At 42.2% G+C, this 19,562-nt stretch overlaps 1 protein-coding gene across 3 annotated transcripts in view; it reads right to left on the bottom strand.

The window, feature by feature from the left end:
- Positions 1-19,562, bottom strand: part of phlpp2 (PH domain and leucine rich repeat protein phosphatase 2) — a 39,895-nt gene extending 20,333 nt beyond the window's left edge. For 2 of the 3 annotated variants that reach the window (XM_005929564.3, XM_014335918.2), the window contains exons 1-5: positions 19,153-19,562; positions 17,152-17,435; positions 13,354-13,487; positions 4,559-4,749; positions 3,378-3,503 (exon numbers count right to left, since the gene is read on the bottom strand). In XM_005929564.3, the coding sequence (XP_005929626.1) occupies positions 3,378-3,503; positions 4,559-4,749; positions 13,354-13,487; positions 17,152-17,435; positions 19,153-19,365 (948 nt within the window). In that variant the 5' untranslated portion in view covers positions 19,366-19,562. The remainder of the gene's footprint in view (positions 1-3,377; positions 3,504-4,558; positions 4,750-13,353; positions 13,488-17,151; positions 17,436-19,152) is intronic. The other variant, XM_042220534.1, reaches the window with a different exon arrangement.

Raw genomic sequence — 19,562 nt, 5'->3', positions numbered from 1 at the left:
ACAAGAAGTTTCTAGGAAAGCAACAGTTAAAACAGTAACAGAATAACCAGTTAAAGTCTGATCTTATTAACCAAAAGCATGATGATTTGCAGTATGTTAGGTACAGCTTATGCATTGGATGTCAAAATGTCTTTATATCACAGGGCAAACACAGCCCACAGACCAGTGAAACTCCCCCTTCTGTCACTGTACAGATGTTTAACTGCAAATTTAATCCTAGGGTTATCTTAGTATTAAAAAAGTCACGTAATTACAACAGCATGTCGTTTTTCTACACAATAGGAAGACACTGCTGTAGTAAATGAAGAAAGTAATCTGTCAGCATGACTGTTTGGGCTTTAACTATAAGAAATAATTGTGAATAATTACAGAAAAGTTCTGGGAGCTCGATGCCGAGACTGTCCTGTAGGTTCTATAAAACTTAGCAAAAAATGTCAGTTTCTGTTTTTTTCTTTCTAACTTTGGACACACTGTAATAAAAACAAACAAATTTAAAAAAGAGAAAAAAACAACAACTTTTCTGTCATTTAAATCTTTTCCATTACTTATCTATTACTTAATTGGTGTAATATAAATGTCCATGGGGGAGGTCTGGGGGACATTTTCCAAAGCTATTCAGATACTGGTGCCCAGGCCTTACAATTGACACCTCTGGCTTATGCTGTCTATATAACAGCCCTGTCTTTAAGCTTACCATCATCATGGTTGTCTTTCTTTTCTTTTCTTTTTCAGGAAACTGATCGTCATGCGTGTGTGTGTGAGGTTTGAGTTTGTTCTTGATTCTTTACCCGTTCCTTTAAATTTATGAATTGTTTATATTCAAGTTTTGTAATAGTTAGCCCTGAAATTTGCATTCTCTAGTGCATCCGAGTTGGTTATTTCTATTTCTTCATTATGTGAGTGCCCCTTTCATGCCCTGTCTGTCCCAGTCATGTCTCTGGGTTTTGTTATCCTTTCTGTCTCCCCGGTCACATTCCCGTGTCTGTCTGATCTCACTGCGTTTTGTCTGCATTCCCTGTCTTGTGTAATTAATACTTGTCTATAGTCCTGTCCCCGTGTTTATCCCTTACTGTTAATGTCTGATTATGTGTCCTAGTCTGAGTCTTAGTGTGTGTTTCTTCCTGTTTTATTTTGATAGTCACCAGTCCTGCGTGAGAGACGGTTCAGGTTTGCCTTCCCTGTCTCGTTAGTTATGATTCAGTTCAGCTATGTTCCCATGTGCGTCCACTTCTCTGAATCACCCTCCTCTGTACACATTGTTTGCTTCTCCCTCATTGTAGGTGAAATCTTCTGCCTGTCAGTTCACATTATGTCCTGTTATTGTTTAGTTTTGTATTTGCCTTTTTTGCAACGAAGCTCTGATTTTGAGTTTAGTTCCATTTGCTGACTCCTACATTCTACCTGCTCACATGACAGTGATTTTATAGAGTTGCTGATGCCTTGTGATCCTGTCCAGTTTGCAGTGCTGTTGTGAAACTTTTTCCACATAAATTTTAAGCACCAGGGAGGGTGTGATTGCATCTAGAGTTGGGATTTTACTGCTGTTTGTCACTGGATTTTTTTTCCCCCTCACAGACCTGGGAGACTATAGTTTACATGCTGGCCATCAGTCCAGGCTATGTAGCAGTGCTAAGTCAGTCTACTCTGACAATCATCTCCCCCATTAGCTCCAGAGCTGCACACTGTGCAGCTACGCAGAAAATGGGATGGCTGCTCAGTCAAGCATGGCATCACGTCACTGGCTGATAAAGACGAAACTGCTCTTCTCCCACAAAACAACTCACAGGACAGACGCCCTCTGTTCCTTCAAAAAAAATAAATAAATCAGTGATGCGACACTCTGAGATCGAATTGGAAGGTCGGGACAGATTTTGCTGTTTTAAATTATTTGCTTTGTAATTCAACACTGAAACGATGAAACACAGCAAAGATATGTCAGTTTAGGTATGATGGGTAGTTCAGTCCTTAATCAACGTGACACAAAATTTCCTGCAAAGCTGAGAAACTGGAGCACTTGGGCCACTAGCACAGCCGATCACAGCTTGAGTTACAACATCACAGTTTAATATTTCATTGAGATTCTGTAAAATGTGTTAATGGCATCTATAAAAGTAAAAGCCATTTCTTGAGAAATATCTAGTCCAGTCAGGCTGGACTTGATTAAAATCTCCACAGACTTGGACATTACTTTTGAGTGACTAAAAGTGCATTTTAGCTGCTATGTTATCAGTTTTGATATTTCATTTGATATATATACATACATACATAAAGCCTGGAGGGCTATTGCTTAAGACGATTTGTAAAAAATTAGAAGAAAGTCTGTCTCTTTGGAACCAAAATATAAAGAAATGTTCTTCAAATAGCTAAACGCTCAACAATCGAAGTGCCTAAGATGATGTGAGTTTCTTTTGCAGCGATTAACATCTGACAAACACTGAATTTTCACTGTTAATGTGATTGTTGTAAAATGCAAATGCTTTTTTTTTACAGTCTGACTTCCAAGATATCCAGAAGTGCTAATTAAGAAAGCACAAACGCACTCCCTGACTGTTAGCCTCGTACACAGATACAGGCTTCTGATTTAAGCGATGTAGCATAAACGTCGGCCCAAATCCACCAAAAACCTTCATCGGCCATTAACTGCAGTCTCCATAGAAACCTCTAGTCTAATACTCAGCTAAAATACAGTTCGCTAACTGGCTCGTCTAACCCAGTAATCCATACCACCGTGAAAGAAAGAGATCTTGGACTTAGCATGAATCTGCAGCTAATTGGATTTTCTTTATTTCTGTTGGCTTTCTCCTTCCATGGCTAATTGTATGCTGGCTCAGCCTCTGTGGAGGCTCTCACAGAGGCTGTTCAGCTCCAAGAAGGAGCCGCAGCACAACAGACATTAATTAGGATATTAGAGACAAAGCAATCTGCGCAGTGCAGAGACAATGATTTTCTTTTTGAAGAGCTCTTAGAAGTCTCTGAAAGGCCCATAGATTTATTGTATATCACACAAATACAAAAATACATTCATTTCACATCATCTGACTCACAGACATTCTGATTTAAGTTTAAAAAAAACACAGGAGATAATTAATCTGTATTTCAAGAGTGGGACCACCTCCACACACGCCCCTTCCGGTTCTATATATCTACATATGACCCCCCCCTTTCCCCATTTGTTCTCATTTTCATGTCCCACCCTCCCTCTCCTCTGCAAGGCCTGCCAGTCCCATCTGAGGTCTTCCCCAAACCGCAGCCTCAATTCATGTTCACGCCATCTGCCATTACCTACTAGAAATGCCGTCAAACCTAAAGTGAGGATGTAGTCCCAGCTAGTGAATGTTTAATGTACAGATAGTGAGACGCGCTCGCCTTTGACTTACCTTTGACGCCTGCCGGTGCCATCGCTGATAGTCTGCAAGTGTGTCAAAGTTGACAAAGTATGTCTGGGCCTGAGACCCGGCTGAGCTGAACATCAGACAGTGCTGCCTCCGCTTCACCTCCTCCACCTCGACACAAAGACAACACAGAGATGAGATCAGGAACACTGAACAGACAGATTTAATTTGTGGTGATTTTGTGTTTGTTTCTTTTAGTGTGGTTTTGTCTGCTACATTCAGTGATTCTGATTTTGACATTTCCAAAAAAAACCTTAGATAACATGTTTAAATCTGGTCAACTTGGATAAAACATTAGCTGGAGGCCACAAAGACTGCAGCGATAGCACAAAAACATTTAACTCTGTATTTCTGTGACACTGTTGGACTCATTCAGCACAACTGGAAAAAGAAAATAAAAAGAAAACCTGGGATACACATTACCCACAATGCAACTCCAAGAGCAACACTGTTTCTGCTATGCTAGTAGAGAATTCATTCAAGATCTAAAACTTGCCAATGTGGAAGTCCTTTAAATCCTGCATTCCTTCTAATGGCCAACAGGGGGAGATACTAAGATTTCCAAATTATGCCTGGTTGTGTAGAGGCTTATAGGAAAATGACCCTTTTTCGCTCACTTGATGCCAACCTCAGGAAAAACTTTTTTTTTCTGGTGAGTTTAGGGTCTTAGCGTCCGTAACAAAGACATTATTAAAAGTTCAGAAGGAACACACAGTAGCAGGTGTGTGACTGAAAAGTGTGCAGTGTCCTTCGGTTTTTCGAGCCGAGCCACCACTCGCTCTACATTTTCAGTTTCAAACCACCAAGCTGCCAACCGATGATTTCCATCTTTTATATACAGTCTATGGTTTCACGTGGAGATACAGAGTGTGCCACTGAAGTTTTATCAGCTCAAACACAAACACACAGATTTTTTATGTATTTTGCGCTTTAGTGTGCAGCTTTGCTAATCTTTGAGTAAGAGGAGCTTGCATTCTCTGTTGGCTGAGAACTTTTCATGACACGGTTCTGCAGGCATGTCATCTTTTTAACTTTATCCAGACGACCAACCCAGCTGTGTTGTTGAAGAGTGTTATGGCACAGCTTGGAGCATGTCCTCCGCCCTGGAGAAAGTGAAAGCTTACCACCCTTTCAGGCTGTCCAAGCTCTAAACCCTGAACTCTCACCTTTCCCCCCACCAGGGGCAGGATGTGCATCTTCCCGGTGAGGCTGTCTTTCACAGAGGCCACGATCAAACAGGTGCCACAGAGAATGACCTGCCGCTCGGCCCACTTGTGCAGCTGAGTCTTGCCCTTCCTGACGCTGAACACGCCTTTCAGCAAGGTCCGCTCCTGCTGGTCCGCATTCACTGGACGCTCTGGGAGAGAAAGCCCACGCACAGATGTTAGTGCAAATCTGCAGCAATCGATCTAATGCAAATAAACCCAAAGCCACTGCTGAGATAAGCAAATTGAGCTAATTAATTGCAAATGTTTTGCAGTTACGCATTAGACAAAGGTTCCAGAAAATGAAGTCACATAAGTACTCGAAGGTCATTATGATATCACCTGTCCGTTAGTCAGCTCCACAGTATAGCTATTCCAAGAAATGGTCTTACATCAGTGCTTAGGACACTGCCCTGTTATCTCATATGCTATTTGTACATCTGGGTAGCTCTTACTGAAAAATAATTCATTTGTTCTTCCACTAATCAGAAGAGAGTTTAAACTTTAAACTCCATTATTAAGCATCTATTAAATTAAAGCCATATTAGAGCTCTTCTGTTCAGCTCATTTGGAAAGGTTTCTCTCTACTCCCTGCTGCCAACCCAACATATAAGAGGCATCAGTCATATTGATGAATGAGTCAGGGTTTTGTCACATTTAACTCCACTCTGCTCAGTTTAATTATGCCAAGTTGCACTACAGGTAGTCTTAGCTGGCCATTGCTGAAGGATACATCAGACAGCAGTGCTGCCGTCTCTGCCAAGTACACTCAGGTTAATAGCAGGTCAAACAAGCACAGAGGAGACACTGCCTCAGCCTCCTGTCCTCTGTTGTTAAATTTTCCTCGAACCAACTTATGCTGCCTCCCACTCGGAGGCTCTCGTTGGCAATCTGCTTTCGCTCTCTCTCGCTTCACGTCTAACTTGTTTTCATTCTCCACCTCCCCTTCCGCTTCACAAGGGCATCTAAACGAAATGAGAGCCCCCTCATGTTTTTCTTCGCCAAGGAAAACTGATAATGAACAAGCCAAGTGCTTCTGACAACAAATTGGCTCGCTGGCAGATCAATAGCAGCTCCTGATCCTTGGGTGTCCCTCACTCAGAGAGAAAATTAGAGACACAAAAACCTCACGGGGTCGATGACGGGTACAATGGAGGTATCTAAAAGGGGGAAAACAGCTGGACTGTAGATAAGTGCTTTTTCTTGCCGCCTGTGGCAGGAAACTGTCGAGTCACGCTCTGCTTTAGTTACTCTGTGTTCCCAGAGCTTCAGATTAAAACTCGCAATTAAGAAAAACATCATCCCTCTGCAGTGCACAAATCAGCTCGATACAAACTGACACAGACCGACAGGATGCCCTCACAGCCTTCGCAGCACATCACCAGAAACAACCACGCTCTATATCCGGCTTTGTTAAGGCCCATTTGTGGTAATTTCATGGCAAACCTTTATAAGAGCACCGCATGCAGGATGGTAACACATACGCCCGTCTCTAGTAAAAGAGAGAATTCCAAAACAGCCCTAAAACCAGGAAAATGTGGTTTCATCCCTGATAATATTGTCACCCCCTCACCATTTTCTTGTGTATCATCACATTTTTTTCCCAAATCAAATTTTTCTCAGTAACACTAATCATCTGACAAAGAATTATAATTATCTGTGGATCTGTGTGAGAATCATCGTGCTTGCTCGCTGCAAGAGCACATTGGGCTTACAAAGGAAAATCAAAGTGCCTTGATTAAATTAGTTAACTGCGGGAGTTATCAATGAGAAAAGCGCCCAAATTATGAATACAAATGTGCGCATTCATGGTGCGAGCGTGCAGGTGTCCAGGCATACAAAGTCACGGCACTGTCCAAACGCAATATAAAACATCTCCTAGCCATAAAGAGCCAACTTCTAAAATAAAACAAACACACATGCTATCCCCAAAGGTCTGCGGGGCGATCAGTTGCTAAGGAAACAGGTTGTTCAAAATCAAAGTGTGAGTATGTAAGCCCTTATGATGTCTCCCTCCAAATCAATCCCATCCCTCTCACGACAAAAATGCTGACCGTTTCCCCGTGGCTCCAGAGGGGGTGGATGACACGGTCGTAACATGTTGCGCAACACTGTTTTCTCAAGGAGCAGGGCTGCAGACAGCTGCCTTCAAACTAATCATCAACCGGTGTCAAACGTCCTCCGGGTGGGAGGCTGCCAAACCTCAGGGACAAGTGACAGACCAGAGAGTGGAATGTGTGATTTCTCAGAAGTGTGGCTGAGACCTTCGCACAGCAAATTTAGTGATATCTCACTTCAGATCCAATATAGAAAAGTTGCCAATACGCACAACATTAACACTAACTCTAAATTCTTTAAGGAATACGTTTATATTACAGTATGCCAAGCCCGATGAGTAAAGAGTCAAATTAATTTTCCACTGAAAAATAAAAATGGATAGATAAACAAAGGAATGAGGTGACAAACAGAAAGGAACAAAAGGGGAAGTGAGAGACACGAATGTATAATATAGAAGGTGATTTGATTATTAAAAGAATATATATGGAAACAAGGGAGGAAGTCTAGAACGATCCAGAGAGCTATTTGGGGAAAACTGAAGCCAGTATGCACTTACAAGCCACTTAATTAGGTACACCTTTTCAACTGCTCATTAAAAATCTCTAAACAGCAATGCAGTGGATTTACACCTGCAGACATGATCAACACGACCTGTGAAGTCCAAACTTAGCATCAGAATGGGGAAGAAAGGTAATTTAAGTGACTTTGAACATGGCATGGTTGTTGGTGCCAGACGCGCTGCTCTGAGTATTTCAGAAACTGCTGATCTACTTGGATTTTCCCACACAACCATCTCTTTTACAGAGAATGGTCTGAACGACAGAAAATATCCAGGAAGCAGCAGTTCTCAGTTCACACAGGCTCACCAAAACTGGACAGCAGACGATTGGAAACACACAGAGTGCAGATCCTTAAAAGAGAATAAAACTGGAATATCCACATACTTATGAGCTGGTATTATTATTGGTTCTAGGAAACTGATGAACATTTATACTGTTCTCTAATGTTTTGTAGGCCTAATGATTAAAGAAGAAAGTAGCCTGTAGATGATTCATCACTGAAGAAAGGACAAGGGTCCAAACCAGGCAAAAGTGTCTGTTCTTTCCAAGGAGAAAAACTCTACCAGGAGTTTTAGTGTTTAGGTGCCTCATCTTGGTTCTTTCTATTGTTTTAAAATCAGTTTTTGTCCACATGTTGGATCATTTCAAGGCAATCGTTGAGCGCTCCGCCGAATACAATACTCCCTGTATCCCAGAGCTTTTTTGTCTTGCTCAAGATCGCATAGATTGCATTAGCATGCAGTAGGGGGTCAGTGGAGGCGGAAACACGGTCTGATTTGACTCAGAACAGCAAGCTCTTTTTGGCAGAAAATTCTAATTCAGCCCACCACACAGATACCTCCTCTAGGTGGTCTGTGTTTATCTCAATTTAAAATAACTGTTCGTTAAACTTTGAGCAAGAGTTTAACTCCTGACATCAAATAGAGCAACTGTGCAGAAAACCAGTGGAAGACACGCAGCTGAATGCTGCCTTTGAATACAGATGACTTTAAAACAGAAGATTAAACTGGTGTTTCTCCCTCAGCAAGCCATCTCTCTTAAAAACTCGCCATGAGTCTAGGATGACGGACGTCTGCAGGTTTAAAATGGGAAAGAGAAAATCTTGGGAGGACCAGAACTTCATCTCAGAAACAGCATGTTTATGAGGAGCTGGCAAGAGCTTTGTCGCTCGGGGCAAGTCTGTGCAAACTTGGATCTGAACAGAATTAAATTTTTTTCTTAAGCCTCAGTCCGACTGTTTCTCTTATTTTTGTCAGGGCAAACAATTTATTCCCTTCTTTCACACCGCAAAATGTCTCAAACCTTCACACACCAGTTCAGGATGTCCACAAACTTAATTTGGGTTTAAATTCCATCAGAAAGTCAGCATTAGTCAAACCAACAACTTATAAGGTGAGCTGACTCTGATTAATTTCCCTGTGAAGCAGATTTATTTCCCTCAGGTCTGATCCTGACAGCGGGCCTTACGTGAACTGTGGACAGCAGCTACAAGCCGCCTTTCTCAAAGACGTAAAAGATCACGCAGACAGAGGTGGAACACAGCCCGGGGCATGAACGCCAGAGCTTACAGCCAGCTTCATCTGCGCTGCAGCTGCACAGGCTGACACAAAGATCCGCTGGCCCTCAGGTCTCTGCGGTTGTTTTCACTAGAAGTGTTTTTTATTAAGTCAGTATTTAGAAAAGTTTACTCCCCTGTCCATGTTTGTTTTAATTTCATCCATGCAACACAGCTGAAGGGTGTGTGTGTATGTGTGTGTGTGTGTGTGTGTACAGCGGGTGTGGAGAAAGAAGGTCCCAGATGAGTTTCCTGAACAAATAAGAGGAGAGTAAAGTTTAATAAATTACCTGCTGCATTGCACTTTGAACCTCTTTGGTGGCTTGAGAAAAAAGAAAATCAGGCTGTAAAGCGCTGTGGTTAGAAATGAAACTCACGTGGCAGTGCGTAGGTAGAAACGCACATGTATTCGCACCACTGTCTTATTATAGAAAGTCGGCATTCTCGTAACCATGATCCACCGTTTGTATGCCTGTGAGACAGTCTGAGATGAATACTTCTCACACTGTCCCACAGATTCTTTTGAATGATCTGAACAAGCCTGAAGACATAACTAATATCAAAAAAAGAGCAAGCTCATAGAAACAATTTTACAAGGGCAGTTCAGCGAAACTTAACAGAGCATCTTTTCTTTTATCAGTTTTCAGGAATCATTAAGAAGGTCATATGTGGATTATTCGAGGCTTCCGTGGAAAGATGTGCTGCTGAGGTCTTTACTGTGCCATTTTAATACCGTGAACATTATAAACAAAAGCCCACCTCCCCTGGTTTGTGATGATGATCCTGGGCTCATAAAACCAAAGCGATCTGCATGGTGAGACAATCTTTAATAAACGTGGTTTTGGGGGAGTTTCCATTACAAACGCTCTCAGATTCAGAGCCAGTAAGGTCCAGTAATGCAGACTGTGCAGAGCGTACAGCTGGCACGCTCAGTGTAGCACATTAGGTGGTCTTGTAGCAGCTGTAGTCTTTACTGATGGATCACAGTTTCACTCATCTGCTTAGTCAGATCGTTACCACAACAACGGTTGTTAGGCAAACAGACACCTGGAGGAAGACACACAAGGCCATCGACGCTGTAACTTTTTTTTTTTGTTGTTGTTTGGTTTGTTTGAGGTTTTTTTTACTTTTTGGCTTAACTTGAGTTTTGTGCATACTGCCTTAAAAATGTGAGTAAGTTGCTCTCGGCTTGATTTGATAAGTTAAAGTCCTCATGAGTTGAGACATTGCAAAGCTAGTTACAGTAAGGATGCAAGGAGAAATGAGAAATATAAATGCGGTCAACCATTCAAAGCAACAGACAGTGCACGTTGGGGGAGTCATGGCAGGGTGGTGTGGGTGGAGATAAGCATCAGGGGTGATTTTTGACAGAAGGATAGCAGCAAGGCTGAAAGAGATGTTTTACAAGGCCGTAGTGAGTGTTAAGATTTTTAATTTGGAGTGAGCAAAATGGACAAGATTAGAAATGAGCAGGTCAGAGGAACAGATCAGGTCGAGCAGCTTGGAGACAAAGTCAGAGAGGCAAAGTCTGAGATTGATTGGACATGTGCAAATAAGGGATAGTGGATATACTGGATGAAGGATGCTGAAAATGGAGCTGCCATGCAGAAGGAAAAAGAGGAAGAGCACATAGATTCATGGGTGTGGTTAGGAAGGACATGCAGACGGCTGGTGTCACAGAGGAGGATGCTTGGCATTGGGTGAGATGGAGTCAGGTGATCTGCTGTAGTGAGCCCTTAACGGAGCAGCCAAAAGAAGAAGAAAAAGAAAAAAAGAAGAAATTATTAAGTTAAGTTACATTAAGCCATTGAATTGAACCTGCACACTGTTCCAGACTCGATTTACTTTTCTCAGTTTAAACCTGCAGAGTCAGTACAGAGACGACCAGTGACGCTGCTCCCAGTGACAGTTACATAAACTGCTGTTTAAGCCAAGTCTATGGGGATGGGGGCTGAATTCAATGCATTTCAATCCTAAACCCCGTAACAGACAGAACCGCTTTCACAATGGACAAAAATAATTTTTACTCTCGTCGCACTAGAGGATAAACAAGATAGCACCCTCTGTACAAGTAGCTAAAAATCATAGCTGCATTAATCTTTTAAGCATTTGCTAGATGACAAGTAGTTGCAAACACCAGGTATTCAAAAGGGGCGTAGCCCAATGCTTGAGGGCGTAGCACACTCAACCTTTGCACAACCCCTTTCGATTGCAAGACAGCTGAGAGAGGCAACCAATCTCCAGACAGACATGGTCTGACTCAGACTGACTGCCTTGACTGGCAAAGGCTGGCAAATAATTGCTGTGTACTTCATAAATGCAGACCTACTCGCAACACATTGCAACAGTCTGAGCCAATCAATGAGTACAACTCAGACACGTCATCATTCCTGTCTGATTGCCTTGTCGCTTGTCTTTATTGCCATCTTGACACAGCAAAGTCACAGCAACTGTGACTGGTCCCGTTTGCTCCAACCAATGTTTTCTCTAGTGTGACTGTAACATAATGTGAACATTTTAAAAGGTATACGGCAACTTTCCATCATGTCTTTTTTACAAAAACAGGCAGAATCCCTGAAGAGTTTGAACTTTCTAGCAATGCATCATGGGAAGTATGCAAGTTTTGCCTTTTAGAACAAAACTCTAATGAATTGAGTGAAATTTCATGTGTTCACTCACTTAACTGCAGTGTAGTTTCCTGAAGTTAAAAGAAGTTAAAGTAAAAAAGAAAAACATTTTATTTACACTTTTCTAGATCACAAAGCGCTTCACAATAAAAATGTTACAGCACTAAAACAAAAAGTTACTTAAAAGTTTAACATTTTAAAAAGCTGACTTTTTAGCTAGTTGAAAAATTGGTGAAAAAAGTGGTTAATTTTAAATTCCGTAAATTAGAAAAGATGAGTTGGTCTGATTAAATCTCTGCACCTGTGCTGTGAGTTAAAATAAAAAGACAGGGTTCTCTGTTACCAGCCAAAGAATTAAATGCAATGGTAAAGCTTGCTACTTAAGTTATTTTAATTCTTCATAAGAAACCTGTACGTGAACACAAGAGGTGACTTGCCCATTTTATAGATATCTGTCATTTGCTGACATCATTTGTGTCCCCACAACAAACTCAAAGCTTTATTACCAGCTCTCACTTTAGCAGTTTAGCAGGTATTTCACGGCCAAATCAAGTTGTCCTCTTGGCCTGTACTGGGCATTAAACGAGCCTGAAAACCAGTCATGTCTTGTCCCTGGTTCTCTTTTCCCATGAGTCGACAAAAGGAGGCAGGAAGTCTCCAAGGGGCCTGGCTAGACTCTACCCAGTGTGGCCTGATTGCTGATAGTAGCCAAGATCTGACCAGTTCTCATGTTGACAAGAAGAAAACAACAGTGGGCCTCTGGACACATGAGGACTACCAATAAGACTCAGGCCAGAGTGATCTTAAGATCCATCAGCTAAAAAAAACCCCAACATCATTTAAAAAGAAGCTAGCAAAAGAAATAAAAATGTATAAAGACAGCTTAAATATCCTGATCTGAGGGCTGATTATCAAACTGAAACTATATACAATAAAAGGTCTAGGACTCAAAATATCGATTTTTTTTCCACGGGGCATCGAAACCGTTAAAAGCATCACAATAATTATTAATGGTGTTCTAAACATTTTTAGGATAAAAGAAAACTGGGCGTCACCGTTCTGTTTCACATGCTTCACAAACTAATTATATCTGTTGCTAAGACTTCATGGTGAGTTTGATTTGTTTAACTTTCCTCATCTGTCACTCATCAACCGCAGAACTTCCATACAGAGCAGATTACGTTTGTCTGTAGAGTGTATTTCAGTCACTACAGCAGTCCTGCACTTCACTCTGAGGAGAGCTATGTGCCTGATGTGGGAGGAAGTGCATGTGAACCCTTTAGACACTGTGGTTTACCCAGTCTTGCTCTTTCTCTGGATACGTGAGCAGTTCAAAGCCCAAGCTTAAGTTCCACTGACTCAGCGGGAACATCCGCTGGTTGAAACTCATTATAGCACACCAATCACCATTTATGCTAAAAGGAAAATCCCTAACTGCAACTACTGTATGAGTATTAATAGAGCAGCCTTCAAACGGGAAGACTGAGAGAGGTTTTAGGTGAGCAGCGCTTAGATGCGTTCACAAATTCGTCACTGGTTTCTCCAGAGTCGCATCCATTCTGGTGCCGCATTAATCACACAGACACAGGGACACTTAGTCACTCCAGACCTCAGGTCAATGAAGCATACAACACCACAGGATGAATGATGGTCAGTAATCCATCATGAGGCCATGACTGATGTGTTTATCTTAGACTGTACTGAAGACTGGAGACCGAAGACTGGAGGCAGCTTCAGAAGCAACAAACTCAGAGAGCCCTAAAACAACCTCTCTCACTTAATCCAATCGTACACACTCGCCAGAGGATGTGGCGAAACCATTTTGGAGCATTCTAAGAATGTTTCTGTGCCCTCAGGTCTGTGTGCAGAGGAAAACTCGAAGCACATGCCAGATTCCACTCAGCAGCAGCAGAAAGTGAAACCGAGGGCTGATTGCCGCCGCCGATGAGTACTCACCACTGTAGAAACGGATCAAACAGCTGAGGTCTGAGTTGGCGGCTTCTTGCTGCACTCGTACAGGGTCTGCATAGCCCATTGACGCCAAGTAGTCATACACCATCTGGAGCGGACGCTCAGAGGGATCCAGCCTCCTGCGGGACCGAAGGCAAGAAGATGAAGAGGTGTGACAGCGACAGCAACAATTATAAAATACACCTCACAGAATCTCAGATGAAACAGATTATAAAAGTAAAAGCTTCCCGCCAACGAACGCCACGATCCGGGTTAAACAGGGCACCAGACCAAGCTAAAAAAGTACTCCTGCCAGAGTCAGCACCACAGTTAGGATTTTGTTTCTTGTTTTAACACAAACTAAAAAAGAAGATGCATTCTTGCAAAATCACGCAGTGTCATGGGTACACCATCTGCTGCAGCAATGCTTTAGGTCTGCACAAATATTTAAAAATGAATTTCCGAGAAGAGGCACCTTTAGTATCTTTCTTATCATTAAAACGTAGCCATTAGGGGTTTTTATTTCGACATTACGGTAAGTTTATTGAAATGAATGAAAATGATATTAGATATTTCACTCTTAAACCATGAGTTTGAATTCATCTGTAAATCTCTCAGCTCTCTGTTAGTCACTGAAGCCTAACAGGATGAATACTAATAGAAGCAACCTTTCACATAAATGCCCACCGTCGAGCTGAGTGAAGGAAGCCCCGAAAGCACAATAGCAGCTGCAAATCCAGCTTTCACTTTCAATCTAAAACAAAAGCTTAGAGTTAATTTATGATCACTTAGTCTCTCACTTCTGAAAACTGTTTTTTTTTTTAAGACGGGTCAATCTGCCAGCTCATAAAGAGCTAAACACAGATCTTTTTCAGTATCTGTCAACATGAAGACTTACAGGGGGGAAGAAATGTGATTAAATACTAACATTTAGAATAAACGAGACAGAAAAGTGCTTGAATTTCAAAAGATTCTTAACAACAACTAGAGCACAGTACCCATGCCTGAGGACATGACTTTTCCTCACTCAGCCTGGAAGATTTGCAGAATCATCTTGGTTGATTTTAGACAGCTGTGACATCAACATCTAAAAGCAGGATTTAGGCAGCTTCCAGCAGGCAGAGTGATGATGAGTGGCAGTCCCTATTGACCATTCACACTTCACACTGATATGCCTCATTTATTCGCAAATCTTCCCACTTTGACCAGTGCAGCAAGAAGCTGAATCTCTGTCAAATGGTGCCCAGCGGGTTCATCTGTCCTCGTGGAAAGTTATGCAGCCAACTATCATGGTGGGTTCTTGATTTAGTGCAGACATACCCAGTATTTCATAGATATATGAGAAGTTAACTGGGCCTCCTAAAAACACAATGGTACAGATACACATGCGTTTTTAAAAACTAAAAAAAGCCTTGTATTGCTTCATCTTTCGATATTTTACATTATAAGTTGGTATCTTTTTTCATGTACGTTTATGTGGCTGCCTAAAAATAAAAATAAAATAACTGATCAAGCCTTCAGTTTTAACTATAAACACCAGCAACAAAAAATTTGTCGTTAGCACAAAAAGGAATAAACCGAAATGTGCAAACGTATTAATTAGTTGCTATTCTTGAACTGTGTTTTGTTTGAAATAAGAATCAGTCAAATGTGTCAACTTGAATGTTAGATAGAAAGAACTTAGGTAGAAGAAAATGCTTGTATGAATGGGTGAGACATATTGAGTGCTCGAGTAGAAGAGTGCAAGATAAGAACCAGTCCATTTACACAATAGACCGGTTGCAAGACCACCACAGACCTTACAGAGAGTGACAGAAAACCTTCTGGCTGTGTGGCAACAGTGCTAACCACTCCACCAAAGGGCTGTTTAGCTATTGCAGGGCAGTATTACCAAAAATTTCCTTCTGCCTTCTTCTGCTGCTAGATTAGGACAGTTTTTACCATTTCCCTTCATCAGGAAGCCTTTCGATTAATCAAGATTTTAACTTCAAGATAATGGCCCTGTATCACTTATCCTCAGGACTGAGTTGAGCTACTAGATTCAGCTTATTTTACATTTCTGAGTGAGCTCACTGATAAATGAGGTCTTTGGTATGCAGCTACTAACTTGCTGGAAATAAGCCAGTTAAGATGTGTGGGATCATCTCTTTGGAAATGTTCTGGAGACTCCGGTTATACCCAGAACATGTTGAAGGGATTGCATATCCCATCTGTCCTGGAAACTCTCATGGATGGAAAAGCCTCTTGCTGGGAAAAAGAACACTAGACTGCTTCGCTCACCCTGTTTGCACTGTGACACTGACAGACATAAGTGGTCCAAAAGGGGATGAACAACAGGATGAATGTCCTCCATCAACTCTACTGCCTCAGTAAATTTATCTGTAAAGGGAGTTTGTTGAACTGAAAATGCAAGCAGGAAAGAGCCCCGAACGTGCCTTCCTGTAAGCAGCACGTAACTACATGCTCTAAAAAGAAAATCAACAGGAAAAGCCGCATAGCTCACAGCTGCGTCGTATGCTTCACATAACCATTTATAGAACGAATGCATCTATTATCAAAGTAATGAAGCCTTTTTATGCACAGAAGGTTCATCCAAAAGGTCATAAAATAGGGATGAGAAAATATATTACTAAAGGACCGTTTGAGGACAAATATTACTGGAGTTCATATGCACATAATACATTTAACTTGTCTTTACTGTATGTGCTGCCAGTTTGTACAATTAATGTTTTTATTTTTATTATTTATGCAGTTCTCCTAACTCGCCATTATCCTGTTTTTTTTTCTTTTCTTTTTGGAAGTTGAAGACTTTAATATTACATTTAAATCCACTCAGTCATACTCACTGGCAGACCAGACTGCTTTACTGCTGGAGTATAAACTGAACCAACAGGGCCCATCCACAGGCTTACCAAAAGCCTTTCATTTATTACCACTCTGCATCCGTCTCCAGTGCCTGCAGCTCTCAGTCAGCAAAGATATAAAGACATTGTTTCATATGCTACTATTGGCTAACAGCATGTGAGGTGATTACCGACCTCCAGTCATGTTTCCAGCATAATCTCTGCAGCACATCTGTGGCACCATCTCCCACCAGTTATTGCTTACTAACACAATCATTCACAACTCTTTGCTCTAAATGCATCTGTTGGCACTTTGCTGGTTCCCCACATTTTTTATAAGATTTTGCTCTTTCTTATTCATTTAAAAAAATTGAACAGACAGAAGCGCTCAGACAGAATGAGCCATAACTCATTCAGGCTTAAGCTGTACAGCTGAGCTCTCGTTTTAGGCTCCTTTATGTCTTCACGTAGGTTTTCCAAGGGAAGCAAACAAGGAACTGAATTTGTCCTGGTCACGGACTAGTGAACCAGCTTTTCATCCTTTCACAGATCATCAATTACTATTTCGGTCTACGCATGTCTTGTACAGTGGTGAGAGGCGTAGAGACATGTTCCCTGAGCGTATCCTTGGTGGGGAGCTGTGGGAGTGCGGGATGATAGGGCAACTGCAGCAAGTGCTCAGTGGTGTGTTTACCTTCTTTGCATTAACTGAGGATGAGATTGTATTATACATTTTTAGCAAGCTCCCATTTCACGTGCTTATATTTGCATAATTCTTCTTATGCTTTGATTTGTCTCTTATTTTCTTAACATGATTAATTGGTATTTATTTAATGAAGCTGTTGGATGCCTGATGCATGTGTTGGCCCCATCTTGAGTAGCTGATGTGGACTGAACTCTCTTTACTCTGCAGTTGCTGAATGCAACTTTGTCACCATGATTCGACATGATGTAAATTTACCTCACTAGGTCTCCGTGCAGTTGAACGTAAAGTGCGTGTCCTTTCTTCTGAGCGCACAGCTCCTCCACTGTGGTACTGGTGGAGCAGAGCACCAACTGCAGGTCTGTCTGAGGGGTGGAGGAGGCCTGTGTGCCAGAGGCAGGTGGCTGAGGGTCTACTGTTCCCCCATACAGACACACACAGCCCCGCTGGGTGTCCCCTTTCAGCCAGTCCCGCTCTCGTGATCCAAACCTGGTTTTTCTCGTCACGCAGCTTCGACTCCCGTTCCGCTTCATGTTGCGCTGCTAACACAGAAAAACACAGAATATTAGTCTTTCTCACACACAGATTGTAATCAAAAACATAGCATGAAAGCTAAAGGGCATCTGAGGAAACAGAGAGTGGTTCAAGATGAACTACACACTCTCCCAGACGTGCTGGGGGTTTAATCCAGCCACAAATCAATTTGCGCTGGTAGTTACCAATTGGATAATCTTCATAGAAATGTTCGCTCTTCCCTAAACTAAAGTCAACCATTAAAGTTTATTCGTTCACATTGAGGGTGGACGGTGTGACTGCTGAAGAGAAACCACAGCACCATTATTTTCACTAATCGCCCGTGATGACATTAGCCGGATGTGGAGTAGCCTAATGTTACTCTTAAACAGACATCAATGAAGAATAATCCTCTCCTGAACGATAAAATATCAGTAACAGCAGTTCTTGGTGAGGCTGGAGTTTATCACGTGGGATGCATTTAGATCTAGTCAGTACAAAGAAACATATCAAAGGTCTGGAGAGCATCCGTTCTGGTGACAAACAGGTATCATTGCTGTTGTTTTTAAATGATGTCATCTTCAGCCTGCACTGGCTTCCATGTTCGATAAGCCTGAGAGTAAAAAGTGTGATAACTGATCGTTTTTGGTTGGGTTTTTGAACAGCATTGGCCACAGTTTCTCAGTATTTGGTACTGTTACTCAATAACTGATTTAATGACTGATTTCCTGTTAAAATAACAGTAATTTTATCTTGATTAATCTGATGAATTACTTGGCAAATCCTCTCATTTAATGCCCAACAGAAGGCTTAATTTGTTTCTTTTCTTAGACTCTTTCTTTACGGTAACAAAGTCGCATCCTATATAAGCCTCTATTCTCAAGGTCAAGAATAAACATCCACACAATGGATCATACCTGGAGCAGCATTGCTCCAGAGGTTAGAGAGCTAAGGCTGTGATCAGGCGAACGGTTGATTTAAACGAAGAGGTCACAGAGAAAGTAAAGTGCAGATGTCTTCTTTGTCCGCAGCTGTGAAGGTGTGTCTGATGAAGCTGTGGAATCACCCCACTGGACTACAGATGTCCTGGGCACCTCCCCAGTATGGATGTGTGTCACTGTGGGAATGTGAGTGAACAAGCTGTCCGGACTCAGAAGGAAGTACCTCTACTTTAATCTATATCTGAGACCTATAACTGTGAAAAGAATTCACTTACTCACCGTTCTGTATTGATGCTGACAGGCAGGTAGAAACTAATGCTCTGGGTGCAAACATCAAGGTGTTTAATACTTATTACCTATTTCATTGCAAATCCTCAAATACCTCTTTTAAATATAATAAACGTTTAATACTCACAGTCTAAATGAAATACCAGAGCTGAGGTTCTCTGTATGTACGCGCGTGTCTCTTGCTTTGGGGACTTGCGTGTCATTACTCATCATGTCTTCCCCTAAAAATTTCTAAGAAAACTGTTCAGCAGCGGGCCTGGGTATATGCGAGCTATGAGTGCCTGTAGTGTATGGTCTGCCGCTGTTACCGGCTCCGGTGCATTCCTGACTGCCTCGGATCAATTATCAATTAGACGCGATATCACAGCATTTACATAACACTGCTGGGAAGGATGCGCGCGTATCCGTGGATGCACTTTGCCCTGTTCCGAGCACCTACTGCGATGTAACCACCTTGACATGACAGTTGTCGATCACTTTAAATCCCCCCCGGCTGCTCCCTCTGGTTATGACCTGCCTTTAGCACTCGGATCCCCGTCGCAGCGTGAGCTCCGGGACCACTGCGGCTGCCGCGACCCGCAGTCTGGTTCAGCCCCGCCTGGTGGACCACCGTGTCCGGCTGCCTGTCTATGCAAGCCCCGTTATCTCCGACATCACCTCCTCTCTTGATGCCCGTTCGGACGTTGGTCGCAGCGACCTCCGCGTTATTGTCCTCGTCCTCCATCGCCATGTGTGATCCCTTTTAACGGCGACAAAAAGCAAGCGATGTCCCGGCGCGCGACTTGTAAATTCCCACGGAGAGGTGAAAATTCATCCTGTGTCGGTGCAGCGACGCCATATCCCGACTCATCTGACTGCTGTCAGATAGGCCCCGGAGAGCTGATCAATAAACATGAAATGGGCGGGCTCAGGGTATTTATTATTCAG

This window comes from Haplochromis burtoni, unplaced genomic scaffold (genome assembly GCF_018398535.1).
Source record: "Haplochromis burtoni strain Fernald_Lab_line unplaced genomic scaffold, NCSU_Asbu1 Contig_50, whole genome shotgun sequence".
In the NCBI taxonomy this organism is placed as follows: Eukaryota; Metazoa; Chordata; class Actinopteri; order Cichliformes; family Cichlidae; genus Haplochromis; species Haplochromis burtoni.
This window is presented reverse-complemented; position numbering and strand designations above follow the sequence as displayed.